The sequence below is a fragment of the Pongo abelii genome, chromosome 16 (assembly GCF_028885655.2).
Source record: "Pongo abelii isolate AG06213 chromosome 16, NHGRI_mPonAbe1-v2.0_pri, whole genome shotgun sequence".
Taxonomy (NCBI): Eukaryota; Metazoa; Chordata; class Mammalia; order Primates; family Hominidae; genus Pongo; species Pongo abelii.
In genome coordinates this window covers 17,841,788-17,869,654 of record NC_072001.2, presented here as the reverse complement: position 1 = coordinate 17,869,654, position 27,867 = coordinate 17,841,788, and the positions used below count along the sequence as shown (strand labels likewise).

The following is a 27,867-nucleotide window of genomic DNA, read 5'->3' as shown; positions in this document are numbered from 1 at the left end:
CACCCTGTAGATGCCTTTGCCGTATAGCTCTCCAACATCTCATAAGGTGTGTGTGCAAGAACCCTGTTCTCCATGTGTTTTGTAGCTAGTACCACTTGTAGGTTCTCATCCTGGGCCTGTGTGGAGACTTGCTTTTTCTGATATTGGTAGGGGGAGCTGGCCTGTGGTTTTTAAACATGTTTGCAGTTGAAGGTGTTATCCGTGTTGAGAGTGAATGATGAGCAAGCTGAGGCACACAGGCCTGGGGACCCAACCTGGGGGCCCAGGTTCCAGGTTCAGGTGGCACAGTCCCAAAGAGCTCCCCTTTATCCACAGTCCCAGGCCCTCCCACCTTCTGCAGGGGGTTCCACAGCCTTCTTTATACTCTGAACGTGGGCTGTGTTAGTATGTAATGCTGGTTATAGCAGTGACAGTATAATTATATATTATATCTGTTATGTAATAGTAATGGTAATAGTAGTGATTTGCACGTGTGGAGCACCTGTAGGGTGCAGGCCTGCTGAGGACCTCATGCACGCTGTTGTATCTCATTATGTCAATGAGAAAACTGCTTTTGCTAATGGTAGTGAACTTTGTCAGTGTAGAACAGTAATCCTAGTTTTGAATGCAGATTTTGCTAACATTTTATTTCTAGTATGAAGAGCATTTATTTTGTTTTACAGTCATTAAAAAAAAAAGGAATACAGTCACATGGTTTAAAAATCAAACCTAGGCAGAGACACACTGTCGCTTCCCCGCCCACGCCTTCCACCCATTTCCCACCTGCTGCCTCTGACTTTTCAGTCTCCTCTGTAACCTCCTTGATCTCTGGAATGAGTACGCTAGTGGTAGCATGTTGCATTACTTCTGTTGCTTGTTTTTTTTTTACTAACCATATATACTGGAGTATTTTATCAGAGTGTCGCTCTTTGTGTTTATAAAGCAGCTTAGTCTTCAGTGTGTGGATGTGTCTTTTATGTATCTTTCTTTAGTGAGTCTCTTATTGGTGGACACTTGGGCTTATTGCCACAGTGTTGCTATACAAATAGTGCTGAGGGTCGGGTGTGGTGGCTCATGCCTGTAATCCCAGCACTTTGGGAGGCCAAGGTGGGTGGATCACCTGAGGTTGGGAGTTTGAGATCAGCCGGGCCAACTTGGAGAAACCCCGTCTCTACTAAAAAATACAAAAGTTAGCGGGTCATGGTGGCACATGCCTGTAATCCCAGCTACTCAGGAGGGTGAGGCAGGAGAATCGCTTGAACCTGGGAGGCAGAGGTTGCAGTGAGCCGAGATCGTGCCACTGCACTCCAGGCTGGGCAACAAGAGTGAAACTCCATCTCAAACAACAACAACAACAACAATAACAAAAAACACAAATAGTTCTGCAAGGCCTGACCTGGAACATGTGTCCTCCATGTGTGCACGCATGTGTGCCTGTGCACATGCACAGGTGGGGATGCATCTAGTGTGGGCTGGTTGTCACCAGATTGCTCCTGTACGTCTTGATTTCTCTCACCACCAATAGGGCTGCTGGCCTCCCAGCCTTGTGTGTGGGCTTTTGGGATTTTGCCTGCTAAGGCAGAAAGTGGTGACTTCGATATAGTTTGAGCGTTTTAAAATATATTAGTATTTAAGGGCCATTTATACTACTTTTTAGTGGGCTCTGTTGAAATACAATGGAAATGGAAAAATAGCCTGTTCAGTTGCTTCATCATATCTGTTAAATGAGGTAATACGGCGTGGTACGAGATGGGGTTTCACTGTGTTAGCCAGGATGGTCTCGATCTCCTAACTTCATGATCTGCCCGCCTCGGCCTCCCAAAGTGCTGGGATTACAGGTGTGAGCCACCGCGCCTGCCTGATTGGATTATTTTAAAGCATAACTCTGTCTTTAAAATATTTTAAGGCATTTTACCTCTTAATGATAAGGATTTAAAAAAAAAAACCCTACAATATCATTATCCTGTTTTATAAGATTAACAGTGATTCCTTAATCTAACATGCAGTCCATGTTACATTTTCCTGGACTATCTCAAAAATGCCTTTTTTAGGTGGTAATTTTGAATTACGACCTGAGCACGTTCTCTGTGTTGGCATTGCTTGACATATGCTTCTAGTCTCTTTCTCCAAACAGCATGGCTCCAGACCCTCCTCTCCCTGTCTCTGATCATACCATTTTCTTTTTCAAAGAAGCAGGTTGGTTATTTTGGAGAACTTCACATTTTCTGAATTTGGTTGATTGCTTTCTCTTATTCTAGACCAACATGTTCTTCTGTTAGTTCCATTAATCTGCTGGTTAGATCTAGAGGTTTGGTTGGATTTGAATTCAGGCTCATTAGGGTGGTGTTATGTCTGGAGTCATGCTGCGTGCTTTCTGTTGGCTCAGGAGGCCTGTAGTGCTTGGTGGCTCCCGCTTTAGTTCTGTGAAGCTAGACCAGGGAATTCATGTGTTGCGTGTCCCCTATAAAATCCCCACCAACCTTGCCCTCTGCTGTCTGGTTAGCAGGAGGTACAATCTGTACAGGAAGGACATAGTCTAAGCTTGACTTCTTGAACTGCCACCTCCCTTTAACTATTTTTCGTAATATTGAGTTGGTATCCTAGCACTTGCATAGGTGACCACCACTCAGATTTTCTTTTTTTGAGTATTTTTATGAACTAATAGACTTTTATTGATTTGGTGTTTCTTTTCTTTTTTAGCTTTTTCCCTCTAATATACACATTTAAAGGCATAAATGCCTTCAAGCATGCATTTAGTTGTATGTCACCAATTTTGATCTGCAGTATTTTGATTATTAATTGAACACATTTTCTAATTTTCATAGTCATTTTTTCTTAGAATTTTGGGTTACTTATGAGTGTATTTTATAATTTTCAAATATGTGGATGAATATTTTTATTTTCTGTATATACAGTCATTTTTATTTTATTTTGAATGAATTTTTGAAAACCTATTTCTAATTTAACTGCATTGTAGTCAGCACACATGCTCTGTAACTTTATTTCTTTGAAATCTGTTGAGATTTGCTCTGTGGCCTGGCATGGCCCGATTTGATACTCATGCTGCCTAGATTTTTTTTTAAAGCATTCTATATTTAATAGAATTTGTATGTGTGGTATTAGTTTCAGAGCTAGATATGTATTTCTCCCATTGTGATTGTGGATTTTTTTATTTCTGCTGTAGTTCTTTCACACAGTTCTTTTCATTTTACCTATTGATTGATCGATGGACTGATTCTGGTTTCTGTATATACAGAGTCATTTTTTACAGGTCAGAACTGTAGAAATAATGAGGAAGTGACACTTATACGCAAAGCTGATTTGGAGAACCATAATAAAGATGGAGGCTTCTGGACTGTGATTGACGGGAAAGTGTATGATATAAAGGACTTCCAGACACAGTCGTTAACAGGAAATAGTATTCTTGGTAAGATTACACTTCTTATTTCCTGGTTAAAAGTTACAGCCTGTATCATTCTAAGCAGAGTATTTGGCTTATAAATGATTTCTTTAGTTTTGTGCCAGCCCCTGCATACTTTAATGTATCGGTGGCTTTGGTGTCTGTCTTATCAACAAATTGAGCACATTTGAAGAATTTCCTTTCATTATGCATTTTTGTTTTAATACTTGGAACTCATTTCAAGTTCTGAGTCGGCCCAGGCAACCCTGGGAGACAGTGGGAGGTCATTATACTCTGGTAACCCTCACTTTTGAGTTAAGCACCTAACTTATTTCCTACTCACTATTTCTCCTATAGCTCTCCAGGCAAGCTGAATTGAACTCATGTTGCTTTTTCCCTTTTTGTTTCAGCTCAGTTTGCAGGGGAAGACCCAGTGGTAGCTTTGGAAGCTGCTTTGCAGTTTGAAGACACCCGGGAATCCATGCACGTGTTTTGTGTTGGCCAATATTTGGAGGTGAGGCTGTATGCCTTGAGTGATGCAGAGGATAGCAGGGGATACCCTCTGTGTGTTTGTGATAGGAATATTTGGATCTAGAAGTACTGATATCTGAGTCTTTTGGGGGGCATTAGAGATAAATATAAAGATCCTTTAGAAGTTTTGTCATAAATGAATTTACATTTATTCTTGTTGAGATCTGTGATGTACTGGTCTTGAAAGATTGTTTTTTTAAATGATCAATTGTGAGAAATATAGACAGTGTTCCACAAGAAAAGAGGTTAAACTTTGGTCTTATGTAGAAATTTGGAATGGCTTATTATCTTGAGGTACATATTTTTTGGGAAGAACTATGTACAAGTGTAATTCTTTTCAATAGAAATTTGTCCTTACTATGTATTCACGAACACATAGAATTTATATATTGGGATTAGCTTTCTAGGTATCCACAAGTAATAAAATGTATTAAATGCCATTAGGGCAGGGCTTAAAGCATTTTATGAAGGGGAGAATTAACTTTGCTGTAAATATCTTCTGTGACTGGAAAAGTTGAACTCTTGCTTTTTTCAGGTTTTTGTTAGAATAAATTTCATTTCCTCTACATGTGTGGTCACAGTCCGCTAATACTTGTCATCGAATACTTGTCATAGTTTTGTTGCCCAGTGTGTTCTTTGTGCATGTAACAATTCATTATACTTTCTGAAGCGTGGTGTACAGTCACTTTGGAAACTGATTCCTAAGGAATATTGTAGCCAAATCACGTATCTGTGCTTTAGTTTTTCTGCAGTAGGGCTGTGCGGTTGCTGCCTGCTTTATTGGGCATGTGGGTTTATGTGGTATCTGCTGTTACTTGGGCACAGCAGCATCAACTCATTACACTATGGAGAGGCAGAATGCCCAGAGCACCCCTGGGCTCACATGGAGGTACAGCTGCAGGACAGAGCTGTCCTTTTGGTTTTATGTTTTTAATTAATTCTGTTTCCTCAGATTGATGATGGAATTTATTTTTCCAGCCTCACCAAGAAGTTGTCACCATACCAGATCTGGGGAGTCTCTCTTCACCTCTGATAGACACAGAGAGGAATGTGGGCCTGCTTCTCGGATTACATGCTTCCTGTTTAGCAATGAGCACACCGCTGTCTCCTGTCAAGATTGAATGTGCCAGTAAGAAAATCTTTGCTTTTTGCTGATCAGCAGATTATTTTTTTTGAACTGTAAGTGCCATTAAGAATGGGAGAGGGCTAGGCACAGTGGTTCATGCCTGTAATCCCAGCACTTTGGGAGGCTGAGGCATGTGGATTGCTTGAGGTCAAGAGTTTGCAACCAGCCTGGCCAATGTGGTGAAACCCCATGTCTACTAAAAATGCAAAAATTAGCTGGGCGTGGTGACAGGTGCCTGTAATCCCAGTTACTCGGGAGGCTGAGGTAGGAGAATTGCTTGAACCCAGGAGACGGAGGTTGCAGTGAGCCGAGATCGCGCCATTGCACTCCAGCCTGGGTGACAAGAGCGAGACTCCATCTCAATAAAAAAAAAAGAGAGGAGGATTCAACACGGTTGATGATGATAAAAATAATAATAATAAGGATAGTGAGACTGAATCAGGTAGAAACAGCTGTGAGTGGCTGTCATTTGCCCTCATGGTCTGTTGCTGCAGAGGAAGCTAAAAAGTGTGCAGGAATGTCTACCCGTCTACCCTGTGGTGTTCTCACGTATTGCAGCCTCTGCCTGATGGGCCCAGCATGGCTTTTTTCTGCCTGCATGCCCAGAAATTGCACAGAATGTGGATCAGCTGTCCTCTCAGGGAACAGCATTCTACTTGAGGACTGCGTTTTTACCAGACCAGGCTCAAGTCAGTTATAGTTCAGGATGGCAGCCTTTGTAACCACCTAAAATAATAAGCTTCTTCCTGTCTCCTAAGATGGGTTTACATTTTCCTTCATGTAGTTGTGCATTTCCCGTCTGTCTGTCTGTCCGTCCGTGTGAGCAGCTTCTGTTGAGCAGTTGCCTGGTGCCGTTGCCATGCGAAGTGTACAGGATGCAGTGATGGATAGGACATGCCTCTGCTTTCTGGTACCGTTACCATGTGAGGTGTTCAGGATGCAGTGATGGATAGGACACGCCTCTGCTTTCTGGTGCCGTTACCATGCGAGGTGTTCGGGATGCAATGATGGATAGGACACGCCTCTGCTTTCTGGTGCCGTTACCATGCGAGGTGTTCAGGATGCAGTGATGGATAGGACATGCCTCTGCCTTCAGCTGCTGCTTGTTGATGAGCCAGCATTCTAAGCAGGTCACGTTACAAGGTGGTGAATGGTGAAATGGAGACGTTCATACATGATTCTGGGAGAAGAAAGGCTTCGCATTGGCAGCAGTCCTGAAATTGTGTGAGGGAGCATTCTGGGCAGAAAACACAGGAGTGTCAAGGGCACTGCTGAGAGGAGCAGGGCTTTCCTGCTGCTTGCGAGAGTGGGTGTGGCAGAGGCTTGCGGGGAAGGAGGATCTTGGTGTCCACACAGCCCCCCTGTTGGGTGGACCTTTGTGCAGTGCTGGGTGCTGGGCTGCCTGTGGTGTCCTGTGAGGTGTCTGCTTCCCTCCCTCCTCCTCAAGGCTCATTGCTTGCCAGAAGATGGGCTTTGTTTAAATTGGCAAGGAGGGCAGGGCTGGCGAGCTCCAGGGCAGAGGGTGCCATGGGCCCTGGCAGGTGGGTCCGATCCACAGGAGGCTCAGAGGCTTATCTTGCAACAGTAAGGAGGGGCTGTCCTGTGCTTAAAGAGAGAGGGCCAGAGAGAGTCGGCATTGGATTAGTGTTTCAGAAGAACGAATGTGGTGGGTTGGGGAATGCTCCTGAGTGCTCTAAAATCTAAATGTCCAGTAAAAGAACACTAAGTGCATGCCCGCTTTGATTGCTTGGATTTGGAGCAGTATTTGATAACACAGATCGTTACTAGAGATCTATAGTGGTGCACTCCCTCAAGTTGCCATAAGCAGTTGTAATTAACATTCTCACTGGCCGATCCCGTGCCTTGCACCACGCACAGGTCTCCTTTCCAGTTCATCGGCCCTCCCATCTCCAAGGATCTATCCTTCATTAAAGATTGTGTGTTTGTTAAATATTTTCTCCTTTTTGTTCCTTTATAAGGGCTCTAGGAATACGTAGCTTACCCTGAGGATGTAATTCTTTGTAGAGACCCTTCAGAGGTGCTGTTCCCTGCCTGGATACTCAGCATCTAGGTCTTATTCCTCATCTTAGCTCAGTTGTTGCTTCCACAAGTCCCTTACTGACCCTCAGAATAGCGGTGGTCTGTCTTCCAGTCTCCCTGGTACCCCCATAGTCATCCGTTGCACATAGTTTCAGACTCGAAATCCTGTGATTAATTGTGTCAGCAGTGCCCTTTGCTGCCCTCCCTGTTAGAATGTGCAACTCAGTCTTCACGCGGTATATGTGGAACCAGGCAGTTGCAGGCAGAGCACAGGTATCCAGAGAATGTTGGACTGGAACTATGATCCTGAGTTCTGATGCCATGCCTGAGGTGTGTGGAATCACCAGAAAGTGTGTTCACGTAGATAGAGGAATTATAAGTCAAGCTGTGTAAACATGTTAGGTGGAGCTCTTTCATATGAATGATGCTGAATTTCACCTTCTAAATTGAGTGTTTAGTTGAGCATCTTTTTTTTTTTTTTTTAGCATTTATTTTGAGTTGTGCACTTGAGTTTCTGTTTCATGTTTGCATGTGCATTTTCTAGAATGGCTTCAGTCATCCATCTTCTCTGGAGGCCTGCAGACCAGCCAGATCCACTACAGCTACAACGAGGAGAAAGATGAGGACCACTGCAGCTCCCAGTGGGCACACCTGCCAGCAAATCTCGACCCTGCTCCCACAGACGGGCCCTGGGGGACCATTCGCAGGCATTTCTGCCAGCCATTGCAGACAATAACATTCAGGATCACAACGTGAAGGTGAGCTAGGCCTGCCCTCACTGCCACCTCAGTGCTTTTGTTTATCTGGGGACTTTGACATGGGAATACTTATGTGCTCTTTGGTTAACATAGCACAGACTTTGTTTCATGTATTATTTGGAGGGTTTTGAGGTGAGAACCTGATTGTGTTAACATGCTAGCGAGGCTTCAGAAGCATTACTGATTGCAAGTGCACCAGAAGCTTTGGCATGTTTAAAATTTGTGAAGACTCACTGGGTGGCCCTGAAGTTACCTCCAGCTGTTTCTGTTGCAGGACTTTTTGTGTCAAATAGAAAGGTACTGTAGGCAGTGCCATTTGACCACACTGATCATGTTTCCCCCCGAGCATCCCGTGGAAGAGGTCGGTCGCTTGCTGTTATGTTGCCTCTCGAAACATGAAGATTTAGGTAAGGAGCTCAATATCTGTGTACTTTAGCTACACTGCAGATCCCTCGACTAACCTGCAGTACATATTCATTCCTTCCCTGCCCTTCTTTTAAATGTCTTTTTGCAGGTCATGTGGCATTATCTTTAGTTCATGCAGGTGCACTTGGTATTGAGCAAGTAAAGCACAGAACGTTGCCTAAGTCAGTGGTGGATGTTTGTAGAGTTGTCTGCCAAGCAAAATGTTCGCTCATTAAGGTGATAGATTTTAATTCTTTTTATTCTGTGCTTTGCAGACAGTTACTGAAATATTTGTTGTTAAAGTTGTCTTTTCCTGGTTAACTTTGCAGACTCATCAAGAACAGGGCCGTTCTTACAAGGAGGTCTGTGCTCCTGTCATGGAACGTTTGAGATTCCCCTTTAATGAACTGAGACCTGGTGTTTGTAATGACCTCTCTATAATGTCTAAGTTTAAATCGTTAAGTTCTTTGCCCCGTTGGAGGAGGATAGCTCAGAAGATAATTCGAGAATGAAGGAAAAAGAGAGGTAAGAATGTAAAAGGACAGAAGATACTATTAAAGCATGTGCTTCACCCTGCTGCGCTGGACCTGTGATTTCAGAGTGAAGTTTCTCTACTGTTAATTCCATGTGACATTTCTACCTGCTGCCATCATTTTTATGTATAGTTATGATTAAATACAGAAATCTCGCTTATTTTTCCAAGAGGCAGTTTAGGAATTGAGTGTGGTATGATTTGATTACTAGTAAATTGATGTTGAAAATGTAAATAATCTTTACTAAATTGATGGGAACAAGGAAGTGTTTTTATTTTATTAGTTATCCTGGTAATGAGATATAATGGGAACATTTAAACTTATTGCCGTTCTTCTAAAGAAATGTTTTTTGTTTGGAAATATTGAGTATTCTGATACATGGAGAATTATAAAGGGAAGCTAAAAGAGTTACTGACATTTTCCTGGAAGTAGCTGTGTAAGGGTACAGAAAAATCTTTTTGCATTAAATCCAAATTTGAATAAAAATGCTTAGAATTTAGTCACTTGTGATTATAAATAAACTACAGAAATTTCTGATTATATCCTTTTTTTTTTTCTTTGAGACGGAGTCTTGCTCTATCGCCAGGCTGAAGTGCAGTGGAGCGATCTCAGCTCACTGCAACCTCTGCCTCACGGGTTCAAACGATTCCCCTGCCTCAGCCTTCCAAGTAGCTGGGATTACAGGCACGTGCCACCATGCCTGGCTAATTTTTGTATTTTAGTAGAGACGGGGTTTCACCATGTTGGCCAAGATGGTCTTGATCTCCTGACCTCGTGATCTGCCTGCCTTGGCCTCCCAAAGTGCTGGGATTACAGGCGTGAGCCACCGCGCCTGGCCTCTGATCATATTCTTAAGACTTATACTGATTTACTCACAAACCTGCTTATTGAACAGTATTAATTACTGAGTTTCTGATGGGTGTTTTGAACAATAAGCTTATGAAAGACTAAAGTGTGATAGAAGCCATCCTAATTTGATTGTTCCTGAACAAACCCTACACCATAACAGCCTGTCTGAATCCGAGGGGTGCTCTGGATCAGGAAGTCACAGCAGTCACACTTCTGTGATTCCTTTAACCCAGGCACGCAGGAACTCAGCCCGGGCCCAGGAGACAGGCTGCCTCGGCATGAGGGAGAGAGACTCCACCATTTGCCATCTCATATCCGTGGGTGCTGAGCCCACACTGTCACTCTTAGAGTTTCTTGTGGGTTTATAGATTTATTGTGTGCTGTTTCAAGGTGGTTTTCTTTTTTTTGGAAATTAAGTAACTTGAAAAGATTAAGTGATTAATATTCCTGTTGCTGTGTCAGGGATCCCTGAGCCTTCTCTCAGGCTTGATGATTCACTAAAAGGACCCAGAAGAGCTGTTAAACTCACAGCTGTGTTTTGTTTTTTTTTTTACCGCAAGAATGGTACAGATTAAAATTAGCAAAGGGAAGGGTGAATGGAGGGAAGTCCAGAGGAAACTAGGCCCAAGCTTTGGTGTCTCTCCCCAGTGGCGTCACGTGGATGTGCTTAGCTCTCCCAGCAAGTGTGTCACATCATGTGTGAAGAAATGTTAACCGGGCCAGCGCACCTGAGCCTCGAGTCTAGAGTTTTTGTTGGGGGCCAGTCACATATGCAGGCAGTGCCCATGTGACTGACCTCAATTACTCAGACTCCAGTGCCCCAGTGCAAAAACAAGTGGTCCCTCGCAAGTCACATCATTAGCATAAACTACCTGGCCAGACCACTGCCACAAGGTCCTGGGTGTCAGGTATACCAAAAAACTTATCAGGCAGGGTGTTCCAAGGGCTCAGAGCTCAGCTCCTAGAAGAAGGACCAATCCTGAAGGGACAGACCTTCCTTGGGAATTTGCAGGGTCTGAGCAACCCCGGCCTGCTATGTTAGCTCTTTACTGCCCAGGTGTATTATCATGTTGCTTATTTTTTATATTATATGCTGAGGAGATTTAGACCAAAAATTTTAAAAGATAAAATATAGGGAGGAAATTCCACATATCACAGTGAATTCAATTGATTCAGTTACACACTAACAGAACCACTGAACTGGACCAGGGTGGACAAGCCAGGAACTGTGGGCCAAATTCCACCTCTTGCTTGCTTTGTGTTGCCCATGGACTAAGACCTTTTTTTTTTTTTCCAGTTTGAAATTGTTTTTTAACAATTAAAAGAAGTATATTATTTTTGACACATGAAAACTACATGAAGCTAAAATTGTAGCACCATAAATAGAGTTTTACGGGAGCACAGCCACACCTATTGCTTTATCTGTGGTTACTTTTTGTGCTGCAGCAGCAGAGTTGAGTATTTGCAACAGACTGCATGGCCTGAAAGACTCAAATGTTCACTCTCTGGCACTTGAGGAAGAGCTTGCTGGCTGCCGGGCTTCCCCTGCTTCGGGGCTTCTCCCCTCGTCGCACTCTCACTTTGTCTTTTTGTTCTGCCAGGGTGATCATTTCACTCTTGTTGTTGAGCATTGCAATTTATAATGTTGTTCAGATGTTTATTTGAATGAAATATTTGTCCTTCATGTAAATCTAAGTATTTCTTAATTTAAAATTAATATTTAAGTATATGATTTTTATAGTGAATGATGTTTTAAAACACAGTTCCTAAGAAGCCAGAATCTATAGATGATGAAGAAAAAATTGGAAATGGAGTGATTTAGAAGAAGCTTGCATTTTGCCTTACAGTCCAATAAATGTGGACAAGAGACCCATTGCAATTAAATCACCCAAGGTGCAGTATTTTCTGTGATTCTGAGGTTGGCTGAATAGAATCATAGCACATAGCAAAGGAATCCACAGTCTCGTACCTCTGTACCTGAGCATCCAGAGGGAGGGATGGGCGATTGTTAGAAATATGGCCCCAGTGATGCTTCATGAACTTGACTTATGATGTCTTGGTCAGAGCTGTAGCTGGAGAAGGGTTTCCTTTTATTTTTGGTACTAGATTGTATCATTAATTATTCACCATTCGTTCCTTAAATATATTCTTTGTTCCAGAAACAGTGCTGGGCCCTGTGGCCATTAAAATGAACCATAACTTAACTTTGTATGCCAAGCTAGCCTGTTCCAACATATATTAGTATAGAGATTATAAATTCACTTATATTTATAGCATAGTTTTAAAACCATGTATTAATGACTAAATTTAACATTTTAACCAATTTAAACCTATGAGCATTATTTATATTTTACTTGAATAACTTTTAGAGCACAGTTTAATATTAAATAGGGTAGACAAATGATGAAAATGGTTTTCCTTTGTTAGGACAAATGGCAGCTGCTGTTGAGTACTGTTACAGGTGTTCACAAATACAAGTGGTTGAAGCAGAATGTGCAGGGTCTTTATCCGCAGTCTCCACTCCTCAGTACAATTGCTGAATTTGCCCTTAAGGCGGAACCGGTGGATGTGGAAAAAATGAGAAAGTGTCTACTAAAACAGGTAACATTTGATGAGAAACGCATGTCTGCATTGGGTAATATACATAACACTTAACTGTATGCATTGATATTTTGCAGTTGGAGAGAGCAGAGATTCGCCTGGAAGGGATAGATACAATTTTAAAACTGGTGAGCAAGAATTTCTTACTTCCATCTGTGCAGTATGCGATGTTTTGTGGATGGCAGAGACTTATTCCTGAGGGAATCGATATAGGGTAAAACGTTAGCATATTTTTCTTAATTAAGGAAGCTGCGGCAACAAAATGTTGTTCTGTAACAGTTAGAAGTCTGGCAGTGTCCCGAGTCAAATTCTTTATCTTTATTTGAAAGGGAACCTCTTACTGATTGTTTAAAGGATGTTGATTTGATCCCACCTTTTAATCGGATGCTGCTGGAAGTCACCTTTGGCAAGCTGTATGCTTGGGCTGTTCAGAACATTCGAAATGTTTTGATGGATGCCAGTGCCAAATTTAAAGAGTTTGGTGAGTCAACAGTTGCATCAATGTTATTTTATAGTTTGCCTTTAATTATATGTTGTGGAAACTTGCAAATGCCAATTTTTGCTTTTGAGAAGACTGTGTTTGTACTTTGTACTTGTATAATCTATGCTGCTGTCAGCTTTCTCAGATTTTAAACAAAACTTTAAAATTTAGCAGGAGACACAATGTTGAAGTACTCTAGTATAACATTTTTACATTTTTACATTTTTATGTGTATCACCACATATCCTAAAGTGTCTGTGTCCTATATTAATATTTATTTCCTGTATAGTTTGAGCATCTACAGAGAGTTGATTGGATTGGTTTTGTGGAGGAAAAGTGAGGCATAACTTTTATATTTGAAATGGAAGGAATGGAATAGGGCACCAGGGTATTCAGAGAGCACCATGCTAAGTCCTATAGACAGATGGAACGACCTGTGCATAGAATACAGGGGGTAGACCCATCGTGCAGCATGACAGAGCTGCCCACTCTGTGGAAACCACTGAAAAATAGTCAGAAGTTTAGAGTAATCACCCGTGCTTTCTGCATTATGTTTATTCTTGTATCCACGCACAAGAAATGTCAGTGGGTGTCAATGCTTATTAGTCAGATGTTTAAAGTAATAGCCCGTGCTTTCTGCGTTACGTTTATTCTTGTATCCATCACAAGAAATGTCAGTGGGTGTCAATGCTTATTAGGTATCCAGCCGGTTCCCCTGCAAACCATCACCAATGAGAACGTGTCAGGACCGAGCCTGGGGACCATCCCGCAAGCCCGCTTCCTTCTGGTGGTGCTCAGCATGCTCACCCTGCAGCACGGCACAAACAACGTCGACCTCCTGCTCAATTCCAGCACGCTGGCCCTCGCTCAGACGGCACTGCGCCTGATTGGTAGGTCTGCACCGGCTTGAGAGCCTTGGGGAAAACGTCAAGATTTTGCTTTGATTTCTTTTTTTTTTTTTTTAAGCTTTTTGTAAATTATGGTAAGACACAAATAGCAGAAAGTGTAGCATTTTAACATCGCAATTCAGCGGTATTAAATATATTCACAATTTTCTAGAGTCATCACCACTGTCTAGTTGTAGAACTTTTTCATCACTATAAATGCACCCCATTTAGCCATCAGTCCTGACTCACCCTGCTCTCCAGCCCCTGATAGTCACAAATCTGCTTTCTCTGTCTATGGATTTGCATATCCTGGATATTTCATATAAATGGAATCATACAGTTTGTGGCCTTTGTGTCTGGGTTATTTCATTTGGTATATATCAGTACTTTATTTTTATGGCTGAAAAAGATTTCATTGTATGAATATGTAATAACATTTTGTTTATTCATTTATCTGTTGATGGACATTTGGGTTGGTTTTACCTTTTGACTTTTGTGAATAGTGCTGCTAGGAACATTTATATACAAATACTTGTTTGAACACTTGTTTCTAGTTCTTTTGATTATACACCTAGGACTGGAATTACAGGGTCATATGGTACAACTGTGTGTAACTTACTAAGAAACTACCAAACTTTTCCACAGTGCCGTATCATTTTTACATTCCCACCACCAGTGGGCAGGATTGCAGGATTCCAGTTTCTCTACTTCACTGCCAACACTATTTTTTGTGGTTTTCTTTTTTTTTTTTTTTTTTTTTTTTGGATTAAGGCCATCCTAGTGGGTGTGAAGTGGTATCTCATTGTGATTTTGATTTGCATTTCACTAATGACGAATGACATTGAGCTTCTTTACATGTTTGTGCTTGTTGGCCATTTGTATATCTTCTTTGGAGAAGTGTCTATTCAAGTCCCTTTCTCTATTTTTTATTTTATTTTTTTGAGACGGAGTCTCACTCTGTCGCCCAGGCTGAAGGGCAGTGGCACGATCTCGGCTCACTGCAACCTCTGCCTCCTGGGTTCAAGCGCTTCTCGTGCCTCAGCCTCCCAAGTAGCTGGGATTACAGTCACACACCGCCACACCGGGCTAATTTTCGTATTTTTGGTAGAGATGGGGTTTCGGCTCACTGCAACCTCTGCCTCCTGGGTTCAAGCGCTTCTCCTGCCTCAGCCTCCCAAGTAGCTGGGATTACAGTCACACACCACCACACCGGGCTAATTTTTGTATTTTTGGTAGAGATGGGGTTTCGCCATGTTGGCCGGGCTGGTCTGGAACTCCTGACCTCAGGTGATCTGCCTGCCTTGGCCTCCCAAAGTGCTGGGATAACACTGTGAGCCACTGCACCCAGCCCCTTTCTCCTTTTTAAATAGGGTTATTTGTCGTCATCTTCTTGTTGTACCAATAAATGCACTATATAAGTGTGCCAAATATTTAAAGAAGAATTAACACCAGTCCTCAGACTCTTTAAAAATTTCATGTATACTAGACCTTCACAGATCTGTAGACCTTTATCAGATATATAATTTGAGGGTATTTTCTCCTGTTCTCTGGATTGTATTTCCTTTGATAGAGAAGTTTTTTATTTTGATGAAGTTCAATTTATCTGTTTCTCTTTTGTCGTCTATGCTTTTGATAGATGGAAAAAGCCATTTCCAAATACAAGGTTGATGAAGATTATCCTCATCTCATGTTTTTTTCTGTAAGTTTTATAGTTTTAGCTCTTATATTTAGATCTTTGGTCCATTTTTAGGTAATTTCTTTTACACAGTGTAAGATAAGAGTCCAGCCTTTTTCTTTGGATGATCTGATTGTTTCAATACCACTTGTTGAGGACTGTTCTTTCCCTGAAGTTCTCGGTACCCTTGGCAAAAATCAGTTGGCTGTAGATATTTAGGTTTATTTCTGGACTCTCAATTACATTATCACATTCTATATGTTGATAATTATGCAGGTACCAGACTGTTTTAAACATTGTAGTTTTGTACTGTTTTAAAATTGAGAAGTGTGTTTTCTTTCTCAAGATTATTTTGGCTACTTTGGGTCCCTTGCATTTTCATATGGACTTCAAGGCTGGCTTTTCCATATCTGCAAAAAAGACCATTGGGATTTTTGCTAGGGATTGAATCTGTAGATTGTTTTGGAGAATAGTGCCATCTTAACAATGTTAACATCCATTCTCTGAATGTGGAATGTCTTTCCATTTATTTCTGTCCTCTTTAATTTCTTTCAGCAATATTTTATTGTTTTACAGTTAGGGTAATAATGGCCTCATGGAATGAACTAGGTAGTGTTCCCATATATTCTATTTTTAGAAGAGTTTGAGGATTGGTGTCAATTCTGCTTTAAATGTTTGGTAGAGTTGACCAGCTAAGCTTTTCTTTGTTGAAAGGTTTGTTGTTTTTTTTTTTTTTTTTTTGAGACAGAGTCTCACACTGTTGCTCAGGCTGGACTGCAGTGGTGCGATCTCAGCTCACTGCAAGCTCCGCCTCCCAGGTTCACGCCATTCTCCTGCCTCAGCCTCCCGAGTAGCTGGGACTACAGGCGCCCGCCACAACGCCCAGCTAATTTTTTGTATTTTTAGTAGAGACGGGGTTTCACCGTGTTAGCCAGGATGGTCTTGATCTCCTGACCTCGTGATCCACCTGCCTCGGCCTCCCAAAGTGCTGGGATTACAGGCTTGAGCCACCGTGCCTGGCCTGAAAGATTTTTAATTACCGATTGAGTCTCTTTACTTGTTACAGGTCTATTCAGATTTTCTATTTCTTCTTGAGTCAGTTTGGGTAATGTATGTTTCTAGGAATGTGACCATTTTATCTAGGCTATTTTATTTGTTGGCATACAGTTGTTCACAGTGTTCTTTTATACTCTTTTTTATTTTTATGTTGGTAGTAGTGTCTCCACTTACATTTCTGATGTTATTTGCATCTTTTCTCTTTTTTTCTTTTTTTTTTTTGAGACGGAGTCTCGCTCTGTTGCCAGGCTGGAGTGCAGTGGCACAGTCTCAGCTCACTGCAACCTCCGCCTCCCGGGTTCAAGTGATTCTCCTGCCTCAGCCTCCCAAGTAGCTGGGATTACAGGTGCCTGCCACCATGCCCGGCTAATTTTTTTGTATTTTTAGTGGAGACGGGGTTTCACCATGTTGACCAGGATGGTCTCGATCTCTTGACCTCGTTATCCGCCCACCTCAGCTTCCTAAAGTTCTGGGATTACAGGTGTGAGCCACCTTGCCTGGCCTCTTTTTTTCTTAATTTACCAAAAGTTTGTCAGATTTTTTGTTCTTGCCAGAAACCAAACTTTTGGTTTTGTAGATTATTTTTCTATTCTCTATTTAATTTTTGGCTGTTCTAATCTCTATCATTTCCTTCTTTCTGCTTTGTATTTTTTTGTTTTTGTTTTCGTCTTTGTTTTGAGACAGGGTCTTACTTTGTCCCTGAGGCTGAAGTACAGTGGCGCAGTCATGGCTCACTGCAGCCTCAACCTCCTGGGCTCAAGTTATCCACCTGCCTCAGCCTCCCAAAAATGCTGGGATTACAGGTGTGAGGCACCACACCTGGCCTAACTTTGGTTTTTATTGTGTTCTTATTGTTCTTCCAGATGTAGAATTATTGATTTGAGATCATCTTTTGTAAATTCAGACTTTTATAGTATAATTGCCCCTTTTAGCCCTGCTTTTGGCGCAGCACAGAAGTTTTGGTATGTTGTGTTTTCATTCATCTCATAGTATTTTCTAATTTCCCTTGTGATTTCTTCTTTGACCCACTGATTGTTTACCGTGTGTTGTTTAATTTTCATATACTTGTGAATTTTCCACTTTTCCTTTTGTTATTAATTTCTCATCATTTCCTTTTGGTTGGAGAGGTAATTTGTATGATTTTAGTCTGTTTAAATTTGAGACTTTGTGGCCTAACATATGGTCTGTTCAGTCTAAGAGAGTGTTCTGTGGTATATTTGAGAAGACTGTGTATTCTGCTCTTTTTGGTGAGATGTTCTGTATATGTCTGTTAGATCTGATTGGTTTATGGTGGTGTTCTTTGGCTAAAACTGAGATGCTGCAGGGCCAGTTGTCAAAGTCACAGTGAAAAAGCAAGGTTTTCCCAAGCTCTTTTAATCACATCAGTCTTAGAGTTCACATTAATCCATTCAAAAATATGTATCAGGCCAGGCTGTAATCCTAGCACTTTGGGAGGCTGAGGTGGGTGGATTGCTTGAGCTCAGGAGTTTGAGACCAACTTGGGCAACATAGCGAAACCCTGTCTCTACAAAAAATATGAAAATTAGCTGGGCATAGTGGTGTGTGCCTATGGTCCCAGCTACCTGGGAGGCTGAGGTGGGAGGATTGCTTGAGCCAGGGAGGCAGAGGTTGCAGTGAGCGGAGATCAAGCCACTGCACTCCAGCCTGGGCTCTAGCCTGGGCGACGGAGTGAAATCCTGTCTTGGGGGCAGGGGGAATCTTTCTATCTGTCTGTCTGTCAGTCTGTCTGTCTCTCTCTCTCTCTCTCTCTCTGTGTGTGTGTATATATATATATAATTATTTTTTAATTTATATATTTATATGTTGTGTTAAATATATATTTTAATATGTGTATTACAGCTGAAAAGAATCATCTAGTAAGAGTTACATCTCATTTCTTGAGGCCTCATTAACAACGAAAAGTTGCATTTAAAAATTACAAAAGCATATCTCCATCGAGAAATGGCCTTTTTATGTTGTCTTCTTTTTCCCCAGAGGTTCCAATAATGAAAATCACAGCACAAATCATTAAGTATGGGGACTTGTTCTGTTGATAGTATTCATGTGTTTAAATTTCATCTGGCCCACTAGCTGCAAAAAGCAAGGAGGTTGTGTCTCATGAATATCTGTCTATATTTGCAGCTTGCCCTGATCAGGGTATCCTTCTTATCATTTAAGAAATTATAAGCATATAATATTTTATACCAGCGTAATGTATACATCCACATGTAACAGCCACAAAACATAAAGCTATGTAAAATAAAAAATTCCCCCCAGTTTTGGCTGCAAATGTATTCAAGCCCTTAGCAATAAATTCAGTCTTTACAGAGTTAACAGTATAGCTGCCCAGGGGATACTGGGAGATCCACCTGGAATGCAACTCCTGTCCCTTCCTTGGGGCCCCTTCCTGGGGGCCCTAAAGTAGCGGCTAGGCTAAAGGAAAGGCTATTTCCTCCACTAGTTTATCTAAAGTTTTGCTCCAGCCCTGGGAACTGAATATCCTTTTTTGCTCTCTTGGAAGAGAGAGAAACACAAACTTTTTACATTTTTTGGTCCACCCAAGCCCACCTTTGGGACTGTTTGGATCTTCTCCCCTCCCACCTGGAGGAGAAACTAAAATCAAGGGAGTTAGCAGAACCGCACTCCCACCCCCTCTCAGTTTAGCAAGTGGGAAAAGGGGGGTTAAAAATCTAGCCTACTCTCCTAGGGTTAGCCTCCTATTTTCAAATCCATTGGTAAGTTTTACTTCTCTCAGGTGACAGCAGCTCAGCTTCTGTTTCATGCTATGGATGACTCTGTAGCCACCCAGGGCACCAACTGTCAGGGGTCTCCAGGTTTGATGGTTGGCCAGGAGGACTCACAAGACTCAGCATGTAGTTGTACCCAGGGCTATAGTTTATTACAGTGAAGGGACACAGAGCAAAATCATGAAAAAGGACATGGGTAAAGTCCAGAGGAAAGCAGGTACAAGCTTCCACAGGATCCACACAGGACGAGCTTAACTGCCCTGGCACTGAGCCGTGTCAAGTGCTGTCTGCCGGGAAGCTGGGTAGAGACTCCAGGCCCAGGGTTTCCATCGGGGCTGATCACACAGGTACCCCCTGCCTGGCACGTACCAAGTTCCAGTACAAGGAAAACAGGTTTCAGCACAGAACACATTGTTTGTACAGACAGTTCAGGCACAGCAAACCACACCTCCCACCTAGGAAGTGGGGGAGTCCTCCTGAGATCCAGACTCCAGCCGAGGGCTAGCCTGCAGCAATCCTGTCTGAGGTTGTATCTCGGGCCAGCTGTTAGCTGTCTTCTGCACAGAACCATGATTAAAGTTTGTTAGTTTCCCACCGTTAGATATTTAGGTAGTTATCTTTGTTTTTCTATTAGTAAAAAATGTGATGAGTATCTTTCTAACTCAGTTATTTTGCTTTTTCAGGGGAGTAACTCCTAGAAGTAGAGAAAGTAGCTTTACTGAGCATTTTAATATCTTTTATATTTTCTTAGCCTATTTATGTATTTCGTTCTTCAGTTTGTCTTCTTTTTATCCTACATCAGTAAAATATTGATAGTATTATATTAATTGATAAAGCATATAGTATGGATTCTTCAAAATTATGATCTTCATTAGTACTTTTTAAATGTTTTGTGTGTATTCAGGGGACATTGCAGCTACTTGTTGGCTCAGCTATTGTTTTTGACGCTCTGTCAGGCCCCAGTTGTGACAATGTTGAGGAAGATATGAATGCTTCTGCTCAAGGTGCTTCTGCCACAGTTTTGGAAGAAACAAGGAAGGAAACGGCTCCTGTGCAGCTCCCTGTTTCAGGGCCAGAACTGGCTGCCATGATGAAGATTGGAACGAGGGTCATGAGAGATGTGGACTGGAAATGGGGTGATCAGGTACTCAGAGATTTGATGGGAACACATTAGCCACACATTAGTTATCTTCTGCACAGGTGTGTATGATATTGGTGGGTGGAAATTGGAATAATCCAGGATGTGTCGGTTGATCGATGACACAGGTGTTGGTTCCCAAGCAGCTGAAGGGAGTGAACACAAGTAGGGAATCATAAGTAGGGCATCTGAGCAGAATCAAGTCTGGAAAGAGAGACAGCTCTTTTCAGGAAACTCACTGGCATGAGGCTCAGTTTGATGGGTCACTGGAACAAGAGTGAGAGTGAGCAAGAGAGTAAATCTCATCCTGAAAGTTGGTGTAGTGAAGGCTCTGCGGCAGGAAGCCCAGGTGCTGCCCCTGTGAGCTGATGGCATGTGCTGCGAAGTGCCCTGAACCCAGTAGTTAGGGATATACTTCATGGGCCTGTGGCCATGTCTCCATTTTCCCTCATCGCAGGCCTCTTCTAAATCTCTGCCAGGTGCCCCCAGGTGGAAGTCACTTACCACAGCCCTAGCTAAGTTAGGGCAGTGTTCACCTTCCCATGGTCTGTCTAGCTTTTCTCAGCCATGCTGGTAAGCCCCGGCTTTGTCACAGTCATCTTAGAAATAGCAGTGTCTGGAGACAGCAGCATCCATTCTAGAAACAGCTTTCTCCTGCAGAAGTGAGAGGCAGAGCTTCCCCCTGGAGCCCGGGGGAAACTGAAGCAAAGAGAATGTGGAGGTGCTGGTGCTTGTTTCAGGTTTGTGCTCTTGCAAGGCCTGTGAGGGACTGAGGGGTCAGGACTTGCTGCAAAGCCCTGTCTCTGCATTGACTTAGAGGATCCTCATTGAGATGAGATTTCCCTGACTTCCTTGGTAAAGCAGCATGATCACGTTATTTTATGCCATTTAATTTAAAATGATGCAAGCACACATTTTGTAGAAGAGGTGAAATCTGTTTCTGGGGACAGCCCCTGACAGACAGGGTGGCATATGGCGAAATCTGTGTGGCAGGTCTGCTGGGAGCCATGGAAGGACCAGGGCGGGGCACGCACCCTCCTAACTGATCTCTCCTTTGGCTTTCTCAGGATGGGCCTCCTCCAGGCCTAGGCCGAGTGATTGGTGAGCTGGGAGAGGATGGGTGGATAAGAATCCAGTGGGACACGGACAGCACCAACTCCTACAGGATGGGGAAAGAAGGAAAATATGACCTCAAGGTGGTAGAGCTGCCAGTCGCTGCACAGCCCTCAGCAGAGGACTCGGACACAGAGGACGACTCTGGTGGGTGACTCAGGAAGGCATTTAGTCCAAGGCAGCCCACAAACTGTGCAGGTGCTGGCTGCCACCACTGCCATCTGGGCCTTAGAATGGGATGTCAGGACGCACCTGCAGCTGGCGCTCTGTCCTCGGAGCCTGCAATTTAAGTAAGCTCCCAAGCACCTCCGATGCAGGTGTGTGGAGTGGCTGTGGGATCCAACAATCTGGCTAGAACTGACTTTCTGCATTTTCCTCTCATGTGTGCACCCACCCCTCTTTGAGAATGTGGTGGCCAGGTGGGGGCAGCTGCACCACCAGTGAGTCTCATGTGGTTGGTGCTGAGCCTGCATCTGAGCGAGTGAGCCGAGGCCTGGTGGAATTGCCCTGCAGTCTCGGTCCATCACCTCCTCCTCCAGTGAGAGCCCCCGCCGGAGCACACCCCACCTTCTACCTGCCTTTACCTTTTCTCTGCGGTCTCTGACTCTGAACTCTTCATGTAATGTACTTCTAGGGAAGCAGAGGTGAGAATTTAGGGGTGCACCAAGAAAGCTAGATCCTATCTGTGGAGATCCAGGTTGTGGGAGGAGGTTTCGTGACATTTCTTAGCTGTTCCTAAAAGACATGTGAAGCTTCACATGGCTGGGCTTGGTAAGACCATCCAAGAGGCTGGGGCTCCCAATATCATTTGTTATTTTGATTTTTTTTTTAGAAGCCGAACAAACTGAAAGGAACATTCACCCCACTGCAATGATGTTTACCAGCACTGTTAACTTACTGCAGTCTCTTTGTTTGTCTGCTGGAGTTCATGCTGAGATCATGCAGAGCGAAGCTGCCAAGACTTTATGTGGACTGCTGCAAATGTTAGTGGAAAGCGGAACGACAGACATGTATGGAATGAGAGATCGAGGGCCCAGGGAGTCCGCGCTAGGGACCGCAAGCTTGTCGTGTCTGGGTGTGCGTGTGGGTGGGTGGGTGTGGATGTGTGTGGATTCATTTCCTGTCACTGCTGTTATAAAGTACTACAAACTTGGGGGCTTACACAGTAGAAATTCTCATGGTTCTGGTGGCTGGAAGGCTGAGATCGAGGGTGGTTCCTTCTGGGGCTGTGAGGGAGAAGCTGCTTCAGGGCTCTGCCCCAGCTTCTGGTGTTTGCTGGTCTCTTTACTGTTCCTTGGCTTGTAGAGGTGACACCCCGATCTCTGCCGTCATCTTCACATGGCATTCTCCGTGTGTGTGAGTCGCCTCCAAATCTCCCCTTTTCATAAGGACGTCATTCAGCCTCATCAAACTGATTACATCTGCAGTGACCTTATTTCCAAACAAGGTCACCTGCCAAGGTATGGTAGGGGTTAAGGCTTCAACATACGAATTTTGCAATTCTGAATTCAACGCCTAACACTGGCTTCAAACAACAAATTTGTTCTCTCAGAGTTCTGGAGACCAGAAGTCCCAAATTCAGGTGCGGGCAGGGCCATGCTCCCTCCACAGGCTCTAGGGGAAGGTCCTTCTTTACTTCGTCCAGCTTCTGGGAGCTCCAGGCTTCCTCGGTGTGGGGACGCATTGTGCCAGTCTCTGCCTGCGTCTTCACATGGCCTCTGCCCCTGTGTTCTGCATGTCCTTTTCTGTCTCTGAAAGGACTCTTTCATTGAGTTTCTTTTGATGTCACCTAAATTCTTACCTTAATGACGTCTACAAAGACCTCATTAAATAAGATCATATTCTGAGGTTCCGAATGTATGTGAAGTTGGGGGACAGGCACAGTTTAATCCATAAAGTGTTTGTGTGTGTGGAGAGTAAGTATGAGAAATGTGAGCTGAGGGAGTGGGGTGAGTGTGCCTGTGACAGAGTGAGCACATGTGAGTGTGGGTGGATATGTGGGCGTGCTCCAGTGTGTGTGAGAGCATGCGTGTATTAGTGGTGTGCTGGAGAGTCCGCACATATTGATGAGAGTGAGTGTGTTAGCAGTCGATGGGCAAGTGGCTGAGCGTTTGTGTTGCAAGTGTGACGGTGTGTTTGTAGCATGTGGTTGTGTGGGTGTGTGTATGCGTGCATTTATGTGAGTGGTGTGTATGTCCATGAGAGCGTGTGAGTGGGCAGGTGACTACATTCAGGTGAAGTGGGAGTGAAAGCATCAGTGCATTGAGCCAGTGTGTGTGTGTGAGGGTGAGCACGAGGGGGGCATGAGTGTGAGGGAATTACTGGGTGTGCGAATGAGATGAAGTGTGAGTCAGGCTTGGTGAGTGTGAGGAAGTATGAGTGGGTGGCAGCACAAGTGTGTAAGTGTGCGATTGAGTGCAAGCATTTGTGTAAATGTGTATGAGTGCTTTGTGTCAGTGTGAGCACGAGTGACGTTATTGTGAATGCGTGTGAGTGAATGTGAGCATTTTGCTCATGTCAGTGAGTGGGAGGTTATAACAGTATAGGTGTGAGTGTAAAGTGAGAAAGTGTGTGGGTAAAGGTGTGAGTAGGTGAGTAATCAGTTGTGACTAGTGTTTAGGAGCGTGAGTACATATGTGAGTTTTTGTATGCATTGGGAGGGGTAAGTGTATGTGAGAGTGCATAGGAGTGTGTGTCAGCTTGCATTGTAGGTTGTGTGTGCATACGTGTGACTGGGATTGTGTGTGTGTTAGTGATTGCGACAGTGGTGTGAGTGCACCTGAGAGTGTGAGGATGGGTGTGTGAGTGCCCATGAGTGTGTCTGAATAACTTAGTATGGGTGTGAGTGTGAGGATGCATATGAGGGTGTGAGAGAGTGTGTGTGTGAGCTCATGTGAGTGTGCTGAAGGAAGGCAGGTGTCCTCATAAGCTTGGATAGCTGAGGGCAGGGTGGGGGAGGTGGGAGGGAGAGAAGGTCCTGTGGGGCTGTGGGCGGGGTCCCTCGGGGGGCCCAGCCTCCAAGCCTCAGCCTCCATTCAGGGAGTAGTGGAGTCCTGGAGCCAGGCAGAGCAGAGGTGGGCCCACTGGTGCCAGAATCCAATGGTGTAAACCTAGTGAAAAACTCATTTTGTTAATGCAGATGTATTAAACTTGGATTGGAAACTCTCTACTGAAAATACAAAAAAAGTAAGTGATGCAGATTAAATATAAGTAAGATTGTGGAGATATTTAAAACATGAAATTAAAAATATAATAGATGCATTGTTGCAAAGTACTGCTATTTGAATTATAGATCATTTTCCTATTGCCTAGAAACAATGCATAGCTAAAATTCCCTAACTACTTTTACTACACATCCTTAGGAGGTTTTAAAAATGCCTGTAGTCCCAGCTATTCGGCAGGGCAAGGCAGGAGAAACACTTGATCCCAGGAGTTTTAGAACAGCCTGGGCAACATAGTGAGAGCCCATCTCTAAAAAAAAAAAAAAGAAAAATTCGGAAATGTTTCTTGAACTAACTTAAAAGCTTTCTTCCACTTCTCACTTTGAATTAGTTTGAATTAATTTACAAACTGCAATGTATGTTAAAGGAGCTTATTGTAGAAAATAAAATAAGTTGATAAAAAAATAAGGATTTATCTTTAGAGATTTGTCTTTAGGGACTTGTTACCAAGCATGTCTATTTTCCCTCCTGCAGCTTCTCCAAACAGGCTGGTGTACAGGGAGCAACACCAGAGCTGGTGCACGCTGGGGTTTGTGTGGAGCATCGCTCTCATGCCGCAGGTGTGCAGCGCCCTCAGCTCCCCGCAGCGGATCACGCTGCTCATGAAGGTCGTGGAAGGGCACGCACCCTTTACTGCTGCCTCGCTGCAGAGACAGGTAATGTGCTGCCAGGCAAAATCAGTTCCCTGAGAGAGGCCTCCATGTACTGAAGTTCCCTGCCCTCAGATTCAGGGGCCTTTATTCAGTAACGAGTGCAGAAAGGGTCTAGAACTGACAGGGTAGATTTTCTGGAGGCAAGGGGCAGAGGTCCTTGATAATTGGTAAGTTGCTAACCTTTAGTTTACCTGCTTTTCTCTTAAGTGGTAAATCCTGTAACTACTCACTCATCTGCTTCACAGAATCTGTAGTGTAATTGTCTTAAGAATTAAACTAAAAATAATTATTTTTTAATTAAACACATGCATCTGTAGTGTTGCTTTTTTCTAAAATCCCTGACAATCCTAATCACTAATCAACTTGAGTGTAATTACTTGGCTGTAAAGTAATGAATCTCAAAATTTTCACATGATTACTTGCATTATGAGAACAGAAAATGAGAGGCTGGGTGCAGTGGCTCATGCCTGTAATCCCAGCACTTTGGGAGGCCGAGGCAGGTAGATCATGAGGTCAGGAGTTTGAGACCAGCCTGGCCAACACAGTGAAATCCTGTCTCTACTAAAAATCCAAAAAAAATGAGCCGGGTTTGGTGGTGGGTGCCTGTAATTCCAGCTACTCAGGAAGCTGAAGCAAGGAGAATTGCTTGAACCTGGGAGGTGGAGGTTGTAGTGAGCCGAGACCATGCCACTGCACTCCAGCCCGGGTGATAGCGTGAGACTCTGTCTCAAAAACAAAAGAAAAAGTGAAAATAACAATCTGTAGTTTCCTAATCAGATTTTTTTTTAATGCTTGTCGTTTTAAACTTTCTTTTATCAGATCTTAGCTGTGCATTTGTTGCAAGAAGTCCTTCCGTCATGGGACAAGACCGAAAGGGCGAGGGACATGAAATGCCTCATGGAGAAGCTGTTTGACTTCTTGGGGAACTTGCTCACTACCTGCTCCTCTGACATGCCGTCTCTGAGAGGTGGGTGGCCATTTCTCTTCCCTGTGCCCTGATGAAGAACGGCGTAGTGCCGTCACTCAGAGGTGGGTGGCTGACTCCCTTCGCTGTGCCCTGGTGAAGAGCGGCATAGTGCCGTCACTCAGAGGTGGGTGGCCGTCTCCCTTCCCTGTGCCCTGGTGAAGAGCGGCACAGTGCCGTCACTCAGAGGTGGGTGGCCGTCTCCCTTCCCTGTGCCCTGATGAAGAACGGCATAGTGCCGTCACTCAGAGGTGGGTGGCTGACTCCCTTCGCTGTGCCCTGGTGAAGAGCAGCGTAGTGCCGTCACTCAGAGGTGGGTGGCCGTCTCCCTTCCCTGTGCCCTGGTGAAGAGCGGCGTAGTGCCGTCACTCAGAAGTGGGTGGCCGTCTCCCTTCCCTATGCCCTGGTGAAGAGTGGTGCAGCAGCTTCTCCCCTTGTTTCCTCCTCAGAGTCCACGCCGAGGCGGCGCAGGGTGCGCCCTCAGGCCTCGCTGACTGCCACCCACAGCAGCACACTGGTGGAGGAGGTGGTGGCACTGCTGCACACGCTGCACTCCCTGACTCAGTGGAATGGGTTCATCAGCAAGTACATCAACTCCCAGCTCCGCTCCATCACCCACAGCTTTGCGGGAAGGCCTTCAGAAGGGGTGGGTTTGTGGTCTCAGAATTAATTTAGTTGAACGGTAAACCTGTAGGGATTGGGCAGCTCCGTGAGTGTCCCTGGTCGAGCTCGCTGTTTGGTCTGCACTAGGCCCAGTTAGAGGACTACTTCCCCGACTCCGAGAACCCTGAAGTGGGGGGCCTCATGGCGGTCCTGGCCGTGATTGGAGGCATCGATGGTCGCCTGCGCCTGGGTGGCCAAGTTGTGCACGATGAGTTTGGAGAAGGCACCGTGACTCGCATCACCCTGAAGGGCAAAATCACCGTGCAGTTCTCTGACATGCGGACGTGTCGCGTTTGCCCAATGAATCAGCTGAAACCAGTAGGTGAACTTGTGCTCAGTTACTGTATGATAAGGGAAATTGGCTTTACACTAGAACGGAGCACCAGCATTAGCACTTGAAAGAACTTGATTCTGGTACTTCAAGTTTGCCTTCCAGGAAGCTGTGTGAGCTTGTGCTTCTGTGCTGAGCAGGGCCTGTCTTTAGCAACCTAGAAGGTACCGTGCATCTATGAGGTAGTTCTAATTATTTTAAAATGTGAATTTATGAAGTGTACTTTTTATTGAACAACTCAAGTTTTAAAAAAACTTCAACATGTTTAAACACCTTTAGAAAAACAGCCTTTCTTCATGTAGAAAATGCTTAGTTGTTTTGAGTGACGTGACTTAATGTAGCAGCTACTGTTATCTTAACCTATGAATCAAGGATGCACAGGGAGAAGGAGCCATTTACATTATTTTCATGTAGCCCAAGTGCAAACTTACTATATATACTTTTTCTTTTTTTTTGAGATGGAGTCTTGCTCTTGTCACCCAGGCTGGAGTGCAATGGCAGGATCTTGTCGGCCCTCTGCAAACTTTGCCTCCCGGGTTCAAGCGATTCTCCTGCCTGAGCCTCCTGAGTAGCTGGGATTACGGTGTGTGCCACCACGCCTGGCTAATTTTGTATTTTTTTCACGTATCCGTAATTCATTGTGTATATTTTAAAAAGTTTTAACCTCTTCTTCCTAGCCCTCCAGTATTTGTTAATAAATTAAAACATTTCCCAAA

General features: G+C 43.8%; 1 protein-coding gene across 1 annotated transcript; it reads left to right on the top strand.

The window, feature by feature from the left end:
* Positions 1 to 3,240: 3,240 nt before the first annotated feature.
* Positions 3,241 to 27,867, top strand: LOC129050290 (putative HERC2-like protein 3). Its single transcript, XM_063716427.1, is given in 23 exon segments — positions 3,241 to 3,406; positions 3,790 to 3,893; positions 4,889 to 5,039; positions 7,621 to 7,710; positions 7,713 to 7,834; positions 8,109 to 8,241; positions 8,349 to 8,476; positions 8,569 to 8,764; positions 11,385 to 11,429; positions 11,432 to 11,514; positions 12,049 to 12,222; positions 12,300 to 12,436; positions 12,552 to 12,703; positions 13,402 to 13,593; positions 20,025 to 20,212; positions 21,274 to 21,466; positions 22,152 to 22,329; positions 23,294 to 23,298; positions 25,015 to 25,196; positions 26,013 to 26,160; positions 26,607 to 26,803; positions 26,908 to 27,138; positions 27,610 to 27,867. Coding segments are annotated over 22 exon segments (3,072 nt in total). The 5' UTR covers positions 3,241 to 3,406; positions 3,790 to 3,860; the 3' UTR covers positions 27,724 to 27,867.